Here is a 17210-nt window from a genome sequence, read left to right on the forward strand (position 1 = left end):
CAGACCACTTCTCAGTTCCTATGCTTCCTGGCTGATGTTTTGGTCACTTTTGAATGCTGGCGGTGCTTTCACTCTAGTGGTAGCATGAGACGGAGTCTACAACCCACACAAGTGGCTCAGGTAGTGCAGCTCATCCAGGATGGCACATCAATGCGAGCTGTGGCAAGAAGGTTTGCTGTGTCTGTCAGCGTAGTGTCCAGAGCATGGAGGCGCTACCAGGAGACAGGCCAGTACATCAGGAGACGTGGAGGAGTCCGTAGGAGGGCAACAACCCAGCAGCAGGACCGCTACCTCCGCCTTTGTGCAAGGAGGAGCAGGAGGAGCACTGCCAGAGCCCTGCAAAATGACCTCCAGCAGGCCACAAATGTGCATGTGTCTGCTCAAACGGTCAGAAACAGACTCCATGAGGGTGGTATGAGGGCCCGACGTCCACAGGTGGGGGTTGTGCTTACAGCCCAACACCAAGCAGGACGTTTGGCATTTGCCAGAGAACACCAAGATTGGCAAATTCGCTACTGGCGCCCTGTGCTCTTCACAGATGAAAGCAGGTTCACACTGAGCACATGTGACAGACGTGACAGAGTCTGGAGACGCCGTGGAGAACGTTCTGCTGCCTGGAGAACATCCTCCAGCATGACCTCACACAGGAAGCGGCGCAGGTCCTAATCCAGGTACTTGTCATCTCCCGCCTGGATTACTGCAACTCGCTGTTGGCTGGGCTCCCTGCCTGTGCCACTAAACCCCTACAACTCATCCAGAACGCCGCAGCCCGTCTGGTGTTCAACCTTCCCAAGTTCTCTCACGTCACCCCGCTCCTCCGCTCTCTCCACTGGCTTCCAGTTGAAGCTCGCATCCGCTACAAGACCATGGTGCTTGCCTACGGAGCTGTGAGGGGAACGGCACCTCCGTACCTTCAGGCTCTGATCAGTCCCTACACCCAAAAAAGGGCACTGCATTCATCTACCTCTGGCCTGCTCGCCTCCCTACCTCTGAGGAAGCACAGTTCCCGCTCAGCCCAGTCAAAACTGTTCGGTGCTCTGGCACCCCAATGGTGGAACAAGCTCCCTCACGACGCCAGGACAGCGGAGTCAATCACCACCTTCCGGAGACACCTGAAACCCCACCTCTTTAAGGAATAGGATAAAGTAATCCTTCTAACCCCCCCCCCCCCCCTTAAAAGATTTAGATGCACTATTGTAAAGTGGTTGTTCCACTGGATATTATAAGGTGAATGCACCAATTTGTAAGTCGCTCTGGATAAGAGCGTCTGCTAAATGTCTTAAATGTAAATGTAATGTAAAATGACCGGTTTGGCGGTGGGTCAGTCATGGTGTGGGGTGGCATTTCTTTGGGGGGCCGCACAGCCCTCCATCTGCTCGCCAGAGGTAGCCTGACTGCCATTAGGTACCGAGATGAGATCCTCAGACCCCTTGTGAGACCATATGCTGGTGCGGTTGGCCCTGGGTTCCTCCTAATGCAATACAATGCTAGACCTCATGTGGCTGGAGTGTGTCAGCAGTTCCTGCAAGAGGAAGGCATTGATGCTATGGACTGGTTCGCCCGTTCCCCAGACTTGAATCCTATTGAGCACATCTGGGACATCATGTCTCGCTCCATCCACCAACGCCACGTTGCACCACAGACTGTCCAGGAGTTGGCGGATGCTTTAGTCCAGGTCTGGGAGGAGATCTCTCAGGAGACCATCCGCCACCTCATCAGGAGCATGCCCAGGCATTGTAGGGAGGTCATACAGGCACGTGGAGGCCACACACACTACTGAGCCTCATTTTGACTTGTTTTAAGGACATTACATCAAAGTTGGATCAGCCTGTAGTGTGGTTTTCCACTTTAATTTTGAGTGTGACTCCAAATCCAGACCTCCATGGGTTTATAAATTGGATTTCCATTGATTATTTTTGTGTGATTTTGTTGTCAGCACATTCAACTATGTAAAGAAAAAAGTATTTAATAAGATTATTTCATTCATTCAGATCTAGGATGTGTTGTTTTAGTGTTCCCTTCATTTTTTTGAACAGTGTATTTGATATACAGTAAATTAACATTAGGCCATGACTGTCCTAATTTTCCAACACATCTGTCTCCCACTTCCTTTTTATTTTTTATTTCAACTCCCCCTCCCCCTTCCCCATCACTCTTTCTTTCTGTTTTGCACTCCAGTTGTGGGCTTGGAGTTCATCCCCCTCCCTCTCTAACTCATCTGAGCTAAGAGGAGCAAGGCCCTATGTAGTGATTGTTATGAATAATATGCACTGTGTAGCTCTCTCCATTCGTCATCCTGTTCCTGCTGCAGATTGGATTACTGTGCCAGAGAGGGCAGCGTGCAGGGGAGCAGGAGAGAGAGACCCAGGCCAGAGCTGCAAGGCGGGGCTCACTCACCGCTGATACCCCCCCAGCGCACTGCCCTGTCTTCAGGTTACCTCTGACGGCAGGCTAGCCCAGTAAACACCAGCCCTGAGCTCTCTCGCCTACCCTCTATCTCCCCCTCTCTCTCCACCTCTCTCTTTCTCTCTCACTTGCTTTCTTTCTCACTATTTCTCTCTTCCATTTGTCCTCTCTCCCCCTCTTACCTTCATCCTCTTTCTCCCTCTGTCCATTGCCTTGCTCTCTCCTTCACTCTATCCTCTCTCTAATCTTCTCCTCTCAACTCTTTCAATCCCCTTGTCTTTTTACTGTCCTTTGGCTCTCTCTCTCTCTCTCTCTCTCATTCTCTCTTCCCTCTCTCTCTATCTGTGTATTCCACGGGCCCCTGTATCAATGTGCCTCCTGCCCAGACCTGAAAAGCGCTCAGGTCTTGATTTCCTTCTCCTATTTTTTTTTCTTCATCTGAGACCCTAAAAGGTGTGTGAGGGGTACACAGAACGACAGAGTGAGGAGGAGGTGAAGGGATGAACAGATGAGTGGAAAAGCTGTTGATATGAGGGAATGATGCTGGAGTGGGCAATGGGTCCCGGTGGGTTTGCATCAAACACAGAGGATAAAAGCAGGAGCAGATTCATAAAACAGACTTCCCAGAGCCAGGCAGATACAGAAATAACTCAGAACAGCCGAGGAGAGGAGAGGAGCCATGTCTTGGCTGGACATTGTATTGAAGAAACAGATCTGGGCTACCTGAAGGACCAGCAAACATGTACCTTTCCTCAGGCTACTGTATCTATGCTTTCACACCATGTGCTGACAACATGTGCCATAACCCCCAGCCCTGTACCCTCAGTCTTGTACCCCAGCCCCAGCCTTGTACCCCCAGTCTTGTACCCCAGCCCTGTACCCTCAGTCTTGTACCCCAGCCCCAGCCCTGTACCCTCAGTCTTGTACCCCAGCCCCAGCCCAAGCCCTGTACCCCCAGTCTTGTGCCCCAGCCCTGTACCCCTAGTCTTGTACCCAAGCCCCAGCACTGTACCCTGGAGATATGAATGGGGGATAGGAGTGGGGCAGGAGCAGCTGGTGGCTAGGTGTTAGGGTGGGGTGGAAGCCTGTGGGTAGCTGGAGGGGGAGAGGGGAGGATTCTGGGTAGTGGGAGTTGACTTCCCAAACATGGTTACCAAGGCAACAGCTCCCTCAAGGACAGACAGGGCTTCCGACCCCTTGAGTGGGGGGAAAGAACAGCCAATAATTCTAATGCTGCTGTAAATGCAACATGTAAACGTTGACTAAGTACGGAATGAGTCAACAGTATCCACTCTGCACAGCTGTCATTCTTAGAAAGCATATCTGAGGACTATTTGCTTTCTAGATCTAGAGTTAAGTTATTTTCTTGATTAATGTTGATTATCATGCAATAAAGAAATCAATGTATGTTTATTCATACAGTACAACTCAGAAATCAACAGACAGACAGCTCCTTAAGAGAAATCCGAGCAGATTAAGTTATGTATCCAAGAGGAAATAAAGCAGACTATCTGTTAGCTCATCAGGGCTTGTCAGTCTAGAGTTACAACAGGGATGCCCACCCTCCTCCTCCGGGGTTACCCATCTGCAGGGTTTGGTTCCAGCCCTACTATAATACATCTGATGCTAGTCAGCTAGCTCCTCAGGACCCTGAATAGCCCTAAAGTCAGGTGAACTGGAGCAGGGTTGGAGCAAAAGCCTGCACTCTATTCTCTGACCTGATGTACGGGATCTGTGATGAGGCCAATAACAGTTTAAATGGTTTTGCTTTGTGGTCTGGGGTGGTGGAAGCCATAGACGAGAGCCCATCTCTGGCTCAGTGGTGAAGGGCTTGGCCACACATTTATACCCTAAGCCCTGCCCTGGCCGACTCTACGGGATGAGCTCATGGAAAAAGCAGAGCAGCATGCTTTTCTTAACAATTAGATGGTCTGATAGCTGTGTAGTGGATGGTCTGATGGCTGTGTAGTGGATGGTCTGATAGCTGTGTAGTGGATGGTCTGCTAGCTGTGTAGTGGATGGTCTGATATCTGTGTAGTGGATGGTCTGATGGCTGTGTAGTGGATGGTCTGATGGCTGTGTAGTGGATGGTCTGATGGCTGTGTAGTGGATGGTCTGATGGCTGTGTAGTGGATGGTCTGATAGCTGTGTAGTGGATGGTCTGATATCTGTGTAGTGGATGGTCTCATGGCTGTGTAGTGGATGGTCTGATGGCTGTGTAGTGGATGGTCTGAAGGCTGTGTAGTGAATGGTCTGATGGCTGTGTAGTGGATGGTCTGAAGGCTGTGTAGTGGATGGTCTGATGGCTGTGTAGTGGATGGTCTGATATCTGTGTAGTGGATGGTCTGATGGCTGTGTAGTGGATGGTCTGATGGCTGTGTAGTGGATGGTCTCATGGCTGTGTAGTGGATGGTCTGATGGCTGTGTAGTGGATGGTCTGATGGCTGTGTAGTGGATGGTCTGATGGCTGTGTAGTGGATGGTCTGATGGCTGTGTAGTGGATGGTCTGATGGCTGTGTAGTGGATGGTCTGGTGGCTGTGTAGTGGATGGTCTGATGGCTGTGTAGTGGATGGTCTGATGGCTGTGTAGTGGATGGTCTGATAGCTGTGTAGTGGATGGTCTGATAGCTGTGTAGTGGATGGTCTGATGGCTGTGTAGTGGATGGTCTGATAGCTGTGTAGTAGATGGTCTGATGGCTGTGTAGTGGATGGTCTGCTAGCTGTGTAGTGGATGGTCTGATAGCTGTGTAGTAGATGGTCTGATGGCTGTGTAGTGGATGGTCTGCTAGCTGTGTAGTGGATGGTCTGATGGCTGTGTAGTGGATGGTCTGATGGCTGTGTAGTGGATGGTCTGATAGCTGTGTAGTAGATGGTCTGATGGCTGTGTAGTGGATGGTCTGCTAGCTGTGTAGTGGATGGTCTGATGGCTGTGTAGTGGATGGTCTGATGGCTGTGTAGTGGATGGTCTGATATCTGTGTAGTGGATGGTATGATATCTGTGTAGTGGATGGTCTGATGGCTGTGTAGTGGATGGTCTGCTAGCTGTGTAGTGGATGGTCGAATGCTGTGTAGTGGATGGTCTGATATCTGTGTAGTGGATGGTCTGATGGCTGTGTAGTGGATGGTCTGATATCTGTGTAGTGGATGGTATGATATCTGTATAGTGGATGGTCTGATAGCTGTGTAGTGGATGGTCTGCTAGCTGTGTAGTGGATGGTCTGCTAGCTGTGTAGTGGATGGTCTGATGGCTGTGTAGTGGATGGTCTGATATCTGTGTAGTGGATGGTCTGATATCTGTGTAGTGGATGGTCTGATATCTGTGTTGTGGATGGTCTGATATCTGTGCAGTGGATGGTCTGATGGCTGTGTAGTGGATGGTCTGATGGCTGTCTAGTGGATGGTCTGATGGCTGTGTAGTGGATGGTCTGATATCTGTGTAGTGGATGGTCTGATATCTGTGTAGTGGATGGTCTGATATCTGTGTAGTGGATGTCTGATATATGTGTAGTGGATGGTCTGATGGCTGTGTAGTGGATGGTCTGATGGCTGTGTAGTGGATGGTCTGATGGCTGTGTAGTGGATGGTCTGATGGCTGTGTAGTGGATGGTCTGATATCTGTGTAGTGGATGGTCTGATATCTGTGTAGTGGATGGTCTGATATCTGTGTAGTGGATGGTCTGATGGCTGTGTAGTGGATGGTCTGAAATATGTGTAGTGGATGGTCTAATAGCTGTGTAGTGGATGGTCGGATGCTGTGTAGTGGATGGTCTGATATCTGTGTAGTGGATGGTCTGCTAGCTGTGTAGTGGATGGTCTGCTAGCTGTGTAGTGGATGGTCTGATGGCTGTGTAGTGGATGGTCTGATATCTGTGTAGTGGATGGTCTGATATCTGTGTAGTGGATGGTCTGATATCTGTGTAGTGGATGGTCTGATATCTGTGCAGTGGATGGTCTGATGGCTGTGTAGTGGATGGTCTGATGGCTGTGTAGTGGATGGTCTGATGGCTGTGTAGTGGATGGTCTGATATCTGTGTAGTGGATGGTCTGATATCTGTGTAGTGGATGGTCTGATATCTGTGTAGTGGATGTCTGATATATGTGTAGTGGATGGTCTGATGGCTGTGTAGTGGATGGTATGATATCTGTATAGTGGATGGTCTGATAGCTGTGTAGTGGATGGTCTGCTAGCTGTGTAGTGGATGGTCTGCTAGCTGTGTGGATGGTCTGATGGCTGTGTAGTGGATGGTCTGATATCTGTGTAGTGGATGGTCTGATATCTGTGTAGTGGATGGTCTGATATCTGTGTAGTGGATGGTCTGATATCTGTGCAGTGGATGGTCTGATGGCTGTGTAGTGGATGGTCTGATGGCTGTGTAGTGGATGGTCTGATGGCTGTGTAGTGGATGGTCTGATATCTGTGTAGTGGATGGTCTGATATCTGTGTAGTGGATGGTCTGATATCTGTGTAGTGGATGTCTGATATATGTGTAGTGGATGGTCTGATGGCTGTGTAGTGGATGGTCTGATATCTGTGTAGTGGATGGTCTGATATCTGTGTAGTGGATGGTCTGATATCTGTGTAGTGGATGGTCTGATGGCTGTGTAGTGGATGGTCTGATATCTGTGTAGTGGATGGTCTGATGGCTGTGTAGTGGATGGTCTGATATCTGTGTAGTGGATGGTCTGATATCTGTGTAGTGGATGGTCTGATATCTGTGTAGTGGATGGGTGCCACTCTATTTTATGTGATTACTCTCCAGGACATCTCTTCCCTCCTCTGCCTAATTAAAAAAAAGATTTCTGACCTGGGATGCCTTATCTTCATTTTATGGCTGCGGACTGGGGTGGAAATGTGTGTGTGTTTGTGGGAGTGTGTAGATGTATGCGTGCGTGTGTGTGTGTATCTCTGCACATTTGTGTGCATCTGTCTCAGTCTCTGTAAATGTGTCTTTCTCAGTGTGTCAATACGTGTGTATGTGTAATCTGTGTGTTTTTATAGTGTGTGTGTGTGTCTGTGTGAGGTTGGATGGTATCATACCTTTTGCGAGCGCATCCGCCTGCCTGCTCGCTGCCTGGAATTCTGCCGGCAGCTCCCCAGAAGGCTGCCGGCCGGGGGCAGACACTCTGCTAGCTCTAATTGCTGTTCCTGACTATGGATTTCCGTTCCTGGCTACATCTGCTGTCCCTCTGTCCATCCCTCCATCCGTCCCTCCGTTCGTCTGCCTGATGCTCCTGTCTTTCTCCTCCGTCTAATCTTCTCATCTGGCTCTCTGTTTAAAATGCTTCTCCATTTGGCCTGATTACCCCCCCTCTCTATCTCCCTCCCCCTAACGCTCTCTCTCTCTCTCCCTCACCCACTAATTCTATCTCTCTCTGTCTCTGTCTCTGTCTCTCTCTCTCCCCCTAACTCTCTCTCTCTCCCTCACCCACTCATTCAATCTCTCTCTGTCTCTCTCTGTCTCTCTCTGTCTCTATCTCTCTCTCTCTTTCTCACTCTCTCTCTCTCTCTCTCTCTCTCTCTCTCTCTCTCTGTCTATCTCTCTGCAAGGTCTGGATGGCCTCTCACAGAGAAAGGAAGGGAACTATCCCCTCAGGCCATTTGGCAAGGGTGCGACGAGAGGAGGAGAGGAGCAAAAGGCCCTAAAAACCAGGACCAGATACAGCATATTAGGGTATTGAATTCCACACATAATAATAGTCTGTTGAACACATACCAGAAGATCCTGCTGAATCTGTTGTCCTTAGATGTAGGGGTTATAACAGATATTTCACTGGTTATTTTTTGTAGGTGCAACATCTTCACTAAAACTCACATACTGTATTATTAGAATTGAATAGGGAAAAACTTTATCCACACAACGCAGAAATGTTCCCTACTACAGTATGTCACTGTAATGAAACAAGCGGACATGTTTGTGTGTCAGTTCCAGGATGCTAATGTTTTCCATCTACATTCCAACATCCACGTTGTTCCTGTTTGTGGAGGATAAGGCTGAAACAAAACAAAAGGACCATGACAACCTAGGACCTCAGCGACACCCATAGCAACTAGCACACTGCAATGTTTTCCCACAATCCATTGCTGTTTGTCTGTGTGTCAACCTCTTCGGACGGGCAGACAGGCGGATCCGATGCCAATCTTCTCCAGCAGTCAGCAGCTCTGTGTGTGTGTGTGTGTGTGTGTGTGTGTGTGTGTGTGTGTGTGTGTGTGTGTGTGTGTGTGTGTGTGTGTGTGTGTGTGTGTGTGTGTGTGTGTGTGTGTGTGTGTGTGTGTGCGTGCGTGCGTGCGTGCGTGCGTGCGTGCGTGCGTGCGTGCGTGCGTGCGTGCGTGCGTGCGTGCGTGTGTGTGTGTGCGCGTGCGTGCGCGTGCGCCAGAGAGCTGTGTAAGTGAACAGATGCTAAATTACAGGCCAGGCTAATGGCTTTGTCCATTTGGTCCTGGCTGGCTAATAATAGTTATACACTCAGAACTGGAGAATCTCAGTGGTCATGATGATGTGGATAATCATTTGGATGTGGATATTGGGACTATTTATGTCCAGTTTATATAACTCCCTCACAGTGCTCAGGCCAGGTTTACCTGGTTTACCTGGCTGCAGTATAGGTACACTGTATTGTATGTCCATCACCAAACAAGGGAGGTGAAATATTGAGGCTGGCTGTTAGAAAGTAGCACATGTTAATTTCCAGCTTCCCAGATGTGTTGTGGGTGGTAAAGAGACGGTAATAAAGAGTAATGAGCTGGTTCATGTGTTGTGGGTGGTAAAGAGAAGGTAATAAAGTGTAATGAGCTGGTTCATGTGTTGTGGGTGGTAAAGAGAAGGTAATAAAGTGTAATGAGCTGGTTCATGTGTTGTGGGTGGTAAAGAGAAGGTAATAAAGAGTAATGAGCTGGTTCATGCGTTGTGGGTGGTAAAGAGAAGGTAATAAAGAGTAATAAGCTGGTTCATGTGTTGTGGGTGGTAAAGAGAAGGTAATAAAGTGTAATGAGCTGGTTCATGCGTTGTGGATGGTAAAGAGAAGGTAATAAAGAGTAATGAGCTGGTTCATGCGTTGTGGGTGGTAAAGAGAAGGTAATAAAGAGTAATGAGCTGGTTCATGCGTTGTGGGTGGTAAAGAGAAGGTAATAAAGAGTAATGAGCTGGTTCATGCGTTGTGGGTGGTAAAGAGAAGGTAATAAAGAGTAATGAGCTGGTTCATGCGTTGTGGGTGGTAAAGAGAAGGTAATAAAGAGTAATGAGCTGGTTCATGCATTGTCTTTAAGGGGTAAAGAAGTATATGTTTATTTAATTTGCTAAGAAATCAAATGTAACAATGTTCTAAAATGCCTCTCTTCTTCTATTCCAGGTCTTTCTGATGTGCCGTGAGAGGTGCGAGCCCCCCGCCCCATTCCCGACACCCTCCCTGGTGCTCCTTCTCCCAGGACCAGGATGGACCCTCTCCCGGGTCATGGCCCTCCACCAGTCAGGAGGGACGTTGAAGGGCTGGACCTCCAGCAGATGCCTGTCCGCTCCCTGGACCAGATCCGCTCCATCCGCGCCAACAACGACTATGTGGAGCGCCCTGTGACCCTGGACCATGCCTCCCAGTCCGGCTTCTTCTACGCCCACGATGACCGCTACCCCATCACCCACGGATACCCTCCTCAAGGTTACTCTCATGGTTACCCTCAGGGGTACCCTCTCCCCCGGAGCCAGAGCCAGCAGCAACACACCCACCTTGCCCATCTGAGTCGCTCCAGTACTACCAGTTCAGCCATGTCCCGGACCAGCGCTGCCTCCGACCAGAGACTCCTGGTGGGCCTGACGCCCTCCCACTCTGGCCTGGCCTCGGTGGTGCGCTCCCAGCCTAAAGGAGAACTCAAGCCTGAGGCTTCTCTGGGTAAAGGCCTGGTGGAGGGAGAGGACCTGGGCTTGCACCTGTTTATCTGTGAGCTCTGTGGGAGGTGTAAGTGTCAGGAGTGCTGCGCCCCGCGGAGCCTGCCGTCCTGCTGGGCCTGTGGGCAGCGCTGCCTTTGCTCTGCTGAGAGTGCTGTGGAGTATGGCACCTGTCTGTGCTGCGTTAAGGGCCTTTTCTATCACTGCTCCGCTCAGGATGACGAGGACAACTGTGCTGACCGGCCCTGCGCCTGCACATCCGCCCACGCCTGCACCCGCTGGGGCACCATGGGCCTTCTGGCGCTGTGCCTTCCCTGTCTCTGCTGCTACCCACCTGCCAGGCTGTGCCTCGCCCTGTGCCAGCGGGCCCACGACCGAGCCACCCGCCCCGGCTGCCGCTGCAGCAACACCAACACCGTGTGCCGCAAGATATCCACCTCCAACCCCAACCCTGGGCACACCCCCTTCTGCAGCAAGTCCCTGGAAAAGCCTGTATGACAGGGCTGCAGCGGGAGTCAGCCATCGCCTAGACAACGCAGTCTCAGTGACAACATTACCATTACAACAAACACTGTTGCCGTGACAACGCCATCACCCCCCCACCCATCCGTGACCTACCTACCGTGACCTTTCACCTTACGTACCTTCCATACTTCTCCTCCTGCCTGAGGAGAAATGACCAAAAGCTTTACTGTACGTCACTGTAACTGTACTGTACATGTGGAGACTTGAGCCGAAACCTGAAAACCACCTGGTGCTTTTTGCTGAACTGACTGCCAACCTTAACCTTACTGTGTTACTGTGTGGGCATACTGCCTCTACCTTCCTCTTACTTTGTGGGCCAGCATAGCGTACATACTGTGGCTCTGCTCTGTGGGATGGACTGGGGTTCCTCACTGTGCTGTGTGATGGACTGGGGTTCCTCACTGTGCTGTGTGATGGACTGGGGTTCCTCACTGTGCTGTGTGATGGACTGGGGTTCCTCACTGTGCTGTGTGATGGACTGGGGATCCTCACTGTGCTGTGTGATGGACTGGGGTTCCTCACTGTGCTGTGTGATGGACTGGAGTTCCTCACTGTGCTGTGTGATGGACTGGGGTTCCTCACTGTGCTGTGTGATGGACTGGGGTTCCTCACTGTGCTGTGTGATGGACTGGGGTTCCTCACTGTGCTGTGTGATGGACTGGGGTTCGCTCTGTTAGACTTGACCTATTTATTATTTATTGGACTTCCTCCTCAGTGAGGTAGAGAGAGACAGAGAGAGCAGACCATGTGTGACTCTGAGTACAGTGAGTAAAGCTACTAGAACAAATCTCAACACAGCCATTAATAAAAGGAGTCTCTGGCAAATGTATATTCCAGGCATGAGATAGACAGAGACTGGGTGGTCTACAGGGAGTCTACAGGGTGTGCCTCCTTCCATCCCCTCCCTCCCTCCCTGCCGCTCTGAAGAGGCATCCTGGAGCCGACCAACTGAATGGACATACAAGATGTGTCAATGACGGACATTTTCTTTGAGGCTGATGCAAAGACCCTATCCTAATGGTGGAACAAACCTCTGAAATAGAAAAGTGTATTACTGTTTGACACACCAAAAACGGACCATGATGTACCAGGTGAATCTAAAGTGATTAAGCACATTTGATATGGATTGTCTGTAGTGTTCCCCAGCTGTCTGTCATACGAACAGACTAACCTGGGGGGGGGGGGGGGGGGGGGCATGTGTGTCTGTGTATACGTGTGTGTGTGTGCATGCACCCGCATGTTTGTGTATGTACACTAATGGTTACGTGTATGTGGGTCTGTGTATGTTAGTGTGTGTTCTTGCCTGTGTATGTACAGTATATGTGTGTGTGTGTGTGTGTGTGTGTGTGTGTGTGTGTGTGTGTGTGTGTGTGTGTGTGTGTGTGTGTGTGTGTGTGTGTGTGTGTGTGTGTGGGTGCACATGTCCCCTTCCTGCAGCAGTGTGTCTGGCCTGTCGGTGTTTGCTGTCAGCAGAAGCCTCCTGTTTTATTTTTAGCGCAGCTACTTCAGAGGACCCAGAGTCTGGTCAGGTTTCTTCTCCACGGCAGGCTGACGCCAGCCTTCCCCGACCCCTCACCAGCTTCATCTCCCCCGCCTCATCCCTCCTTACCCGCTACCTCTAGTCTACCCATCCCTTAGCCTCCCTCAGTAACCCTCCTCAAGCCTCCCCTGACCCATTCTTTCCTCCCCCCTCTATTCCTCCCTCCATCTGAACTGCTGCTGTCCACCGTGCAAAGGGACCAAAGAGACAGCGCTACCCCACAGTCCAAATACAGAGGGACATCACAGGAGTTAGGACAGGAAGCCAGATAAGAAATATCACTTTTTTACTGATCTGTCCTCAAACCTTACCACTTCGTCCACAACACATTAGACATTTTGCAACGACATACAGTATGTACTTTGACAAGGCTTTTCTCTTCTTGACAGATTCCTCTGGCCAGTTTGATAAACACCAGGCAGGCCCACCCACCGACCCCTAGTCACATACCCACCCACTCAATGAACTAATAGGTTCCAGTCCTCCTCCTCTGAGTTGATCAGGAGGCAATTAGCTTCTAATGGGGAAAGAGGGAGGGATGGAGGGAGGTGTGTGTGGAAGATGAAACAGAGAAAAAGAGAGAGTGGGAGAGATCTGTGGAAGTGGAGGAAGGAGAAAAGGAAGGGACAGAGGAGATTGTGGACAGGGGGCTGGAGGATAGGAAGACTGATGTTAATGAGTGAGGTCATAACAAAGCAACATGGAGAGGTGAAGAACAGGTGGGGAGGGATGGAGGGATAAAGGGATAGGGAGGGACTGAGTCTGGGAGGTCTGGTTGTCTTATGCACTGATATCCAAAACCGGGATGTGAAAAGTAACACACCATGTCAGGCATGTCTCTGTGTGTGTGCTTGTACTGTATGTAATGTGTGTCTGCGCGTTTATTCACCTACACACATACACACTCATCCGAGTTGTTAAAGTTGCTTTGCTATATTTTTGTATGTACATACTGACTGTTATCCTATACATGTGTGTACGTTTATTCCTTGTTTTGTTCCCTTTTTATTATGATCAATGTTTCTATGATTATTTTCTATTATATTGAACATTTACTTTGAGTCACAGACTTGGTCAATACTTCTAACCGTTTTAGAGGTTTTTCACTGTGGAGGAGAAGCTCACTGACCATAGGCCAAACCTGTTATTTGTACCTCAACTTCACTATCTCCTCTGTGATTCATTTCACACGCACACATTCAGACACACACAAATACACACTCACGCGCACACTTCACGGCCACTGTGCAAGGCTCAGGTTAATGGTCTCTCCTCCACAGTCCAGCCCGTGAAGAGCTCTCCCAGGTGGTCAGATGTTGAGTGGAAGGGCTCAGTGTGTAGGTACTGTACTGTACAGTACATGCATTTCTACAGAATAACAACTAACCCTCTAGGGTACTGTATGCAGGCTACAGGTTAACCACTAAACTTCCCCATGTCGTGTTAGTAAGTATTGCTTTGGTACAATTGGCATCTTGTATGTTGTAAAAGAATTTAAGGAGAATATATGGACACATAGAAATTTATCAAAATGAATATATTATATATATTAAATATACATTTCACACATATTTCTTTTCCGTTGCTGATATTACAGATGCGTCACAGATATTTATTTAATGGTTGCGATGAGAGAAAAGTATTTATTTAACGGTGGATGTTGCGAGGATGATGATGACTCTTGTTGGCTTTTTGGTTTGGTTTCTCTCGTGTGACGGCTGCAGCCTCATGGCTAAAGATAACCAATAAAAGGTGTTTCCAAACGGCCTGCATTTCGCTGCCTCTTCTTTGGTGTGTGTGTGTGTGTGTGTGTGTGTGTGTGTGTGTGTGTGTGTGTGTGTGTGTGTGTGTGTGTGTGTGTGTGTGTGTGTGTGTGTGTGTGTGTGTGTGTGTGTGTGTGTGTGTGTGTGTGTGTGTTAGATGCTCACACTGTGCTAACCCTTGTAGACTGTCAGGGTAGATGAACAGAGCAGTAATCATATCCATATCCTGTTAGTTCAAAATACTTATGAGGCCTTTCCTCAACCGACCAATTTGCCGTGCAGAAAAGGAGTGTGTGTGTGTGTGTGCTGTATGGACCAAACTCTATGGTCAGGGGGAGCAGGTCTTTGTCTGTGGTTCTTCACTCCACTCCCTCACGTCACTCTGATGGCCCCATAAATAAGTCATCTAGGCCAGCTCACACTAATGGCTTCTTATAGGAGTGAATACTTGTGTGTGTGTTAGTATGCATGCACTTGAGAAAAACACTTCCTTTCTGCTCATCATGACAAATAGAAATGCATTAAAGCAGACCTTAGCATCTCCCACCTGCCTGCCTTCCCCTGGAGCCCCACCCTCACTCACTCACTCACTCACTCACTCACTCACTCACTCACTCACTCACTCACTCACTCACTCACTCACTCACTCACTCACTCACTCACTCACTCACGGACGGACGGACAGACGTTTTACTATCCTTGTGGGGACCAAACAATTGATTCCCGTTCAAAATCCTATTTTCCCTAACCCCTTACCCTAATCTTAACCCTAAACCCCAAATCTAACCCTAACCACTAACCCTAATTCTAACCCTAATCCTTAACCTAACCCCTAAACCTAAATAGGCTTTTTCCTTGTTGGGACCGGTGAAATGTCCCCACTGAAATGTCCCCACAATTTTCCTTGTTTTACAATCCTTTTGAGGATAGTAACCCCACCACATACACCGTTTTTGATGTTTTGATGGAGATAAATAATGTAGAGATGTTTCTATTCAAAAGCGCTTACCTATGTCCCACTTTTATCATTTGTGCATTTCTACTGTATTAGATTGAGACTACCCAAATGACACTGGTCAAGCAGACACATGCTCCTCTCTACTCTAGACTGTCCAGTTTCATCCAGAAAGATATCACAAATACAGCAATGGCTAACAGCTGTAATAATCCACTAGAAAAACAGTAATGTACTGCTTACTGGTCATTTATATTGTAAAACAGCATGCTGTATTTGGATGGAAAGAAAGACATTCATTAATGTAAAGATAATTTGCTTTACACATTGAAACCAACATTCATATCACACACAATTACACCAAAGCACACAATAGACAATTCTCAAATATAAGATCGGTGTCATGAAATGTGTACCTTCCTCTGATAACATCCTTCATTCTCTCCTATGGCTGTACTTCCACAACCTTATAGCCTACAACCTCAGACCAGCTTCCCCTGTGATCTGTCATCCTCTCCTCTTCTGCTCTGCCAGTAAGGAGACAAGCTCATGAGTGATGCTACTTCCATCCTTAACCTTTGACCTCTGTGTTAAAGGAGTAGGCGTTAGGGGTCAGGGGCGTTCTGCTCCCTGCCCGACCCCCTACCCCGTCTGCATTGTGCATCTTCTATGTGGCCCTTGTTGTTTCTATACAGGCACTGTCCTGGATGCCCAGGGAGTCAGTCTCAAAGCCACAGAGGAACAAAAGCACCTGTCTGTCAAATCTCCATACAGCTGTCAGACACAAAGAATGCATTTCTGGAGCCCAAACAGAACATTCACTGCCTCTGTTTGCTTAGAAGACTAAACCAGTGTATGTGTGTGTGTGTGTGTGTGTGTGTGTGTGTGTGTGTGTGTGTGTGTGTGTGTGTGTGTGTGTGTGTGTGTGTGTGTGTGTGTGTGTGTGTGTGTGTGTGTGTGTGTGTGTGTGTGTGTGTGTGTGTGTGTGTGTGTGTGTGTGTGTGTGTGTGTGTGTGTGTGCGTGCGTGCGTGCAGTTAGCAGTTAGCAGCTATCTAACAGGTTATTAGAGGAGAGCAGGCAGTGGACCATAGCTCAGCCTTATGTGTGTGTTGGAGAGAGACCCTGTTTGTCACTCCTAAACCTGGCATGTGGATGGAGCTTCTAGGATGGACATACACACTATCTGTATCGGTTGTGACTGCACTTCTTTATGTATACAATATTGCTTATATTAAAAAAATTATAGTATACTATCCCTTTAATTGATGTCCGTTCATTCAGGCCCATTCACTTACTGTAAAGTACGTATTGAGTAAAAGTAGTCTATTATAGTTGATTCTCGTTGGTTTTTGACTCTCAGACCAGCTCAATTGCACCCTGGGGACAAATAATTTATAGGAAATTGAATTGAACGGAATAACCCTCTAGCTTCCACCCCAGCCCTCCGACCCTCTGCTCTGGACCTCCAGGCTCCTGTGCCTGGGCGTCGTGGGCGTGTGGGTGTGTCAGCTTCAGGGCTGCAGCCTGGAGCTGTTGACAGGTGGAGGTGTCGTGGAGGGGCAGGCACCAGAGAGGACCCAGAGGGTGCAGAGAGGAGAGAGGGAGGAGGGGAGAAGAGAGGGAAGAGTGGGAAGACACTCGGAAACATTCCATTTTGATAAGGCTACTCTCCTCCACTATAATAGTACTGCCAAGTGAGGAAACCATATTTTTCTCATTCACAACTGTTCTCATGGCCATGCCAGACCTTCTTCCCCTCAGTGTCCCTGAGAAGTGCTTCAGACATGGGAGTCATCCAGAATGACTGGATCATTTTCTCAAATAGGCAATGAAATGGGGCTGAAGGATAGGCCTCAGTGTAATTTATGTCATTTTTATTAGGATCCCCATTAGCTAATGCCGTAACGCTAGCTATTCTTCCTGGGGTCCAACACCAATTAACAAGACATTACAAACAGCCACAAATCAAGACTTCTCAAACATTCAACAAGGAGATAATACAGACAATTAATATACCTGACAGGAAACACAGTTAACATTCAATTGATGCTTTCTATTTCCTGTCCAGTCATATGGTCTATCACATGTTCTTTTCTTTTTTTCTTGAAGGTGGATTTACTTGGTAAAGAGTTCCATTCAGCTA

General features: G+C 48.6%; 1 protein-coding gene across 2 annotated transcripts in view; it reads left to right on the plus strand.

The window, feature by feature from the left end:
• Nucleotides 1-14115, plus strand: part of LOC106567887 (protein sprouty homolog 3) — a 21581-nt gene extending 7466 nt beyond the window's left edge. Inside the window, exons 2-3 of one of the 2 annotated variants that reach the window (XM_014137745.3) lie at nucleotides 7955-8078; nucleotides 9754-14115. In XM_014137745.3, the coding sequence (XP_013993220.1) occupies nucleotides 9837-10781 (945 nt within the window). In that variant the 5' untranslated portion in view covers nucleotides 7955-8078; nucleotides 9754-9836 and the 3' untranslated portion in view covers nucleotides 10782-14115. The remainder of the gene's footprint in view (nucleotides 1-7954; nucleotides 8079-9753) is intronic. The other variant, XM_014137744.3, reaches the window with a different exon arrangement.
• The last annotated feature ends 3095 nt before the right edge of the window (nucleotides 14116-17210 follow it).

This window comes from Salmo salar, chromosome 13, assembly GCF_965601325.2.
Source record: "Salmo salar chromosome 13, fSalSal1, whole genome shotgun sequence".
In the NCBI taxonomy this organism is placed as follows: domain Eukaryota; kingdom Metazoa; phylum Chordata; class Actinopteri; order Salmoniformes; family Salmonidae; genus Salmo; species Salmo salar.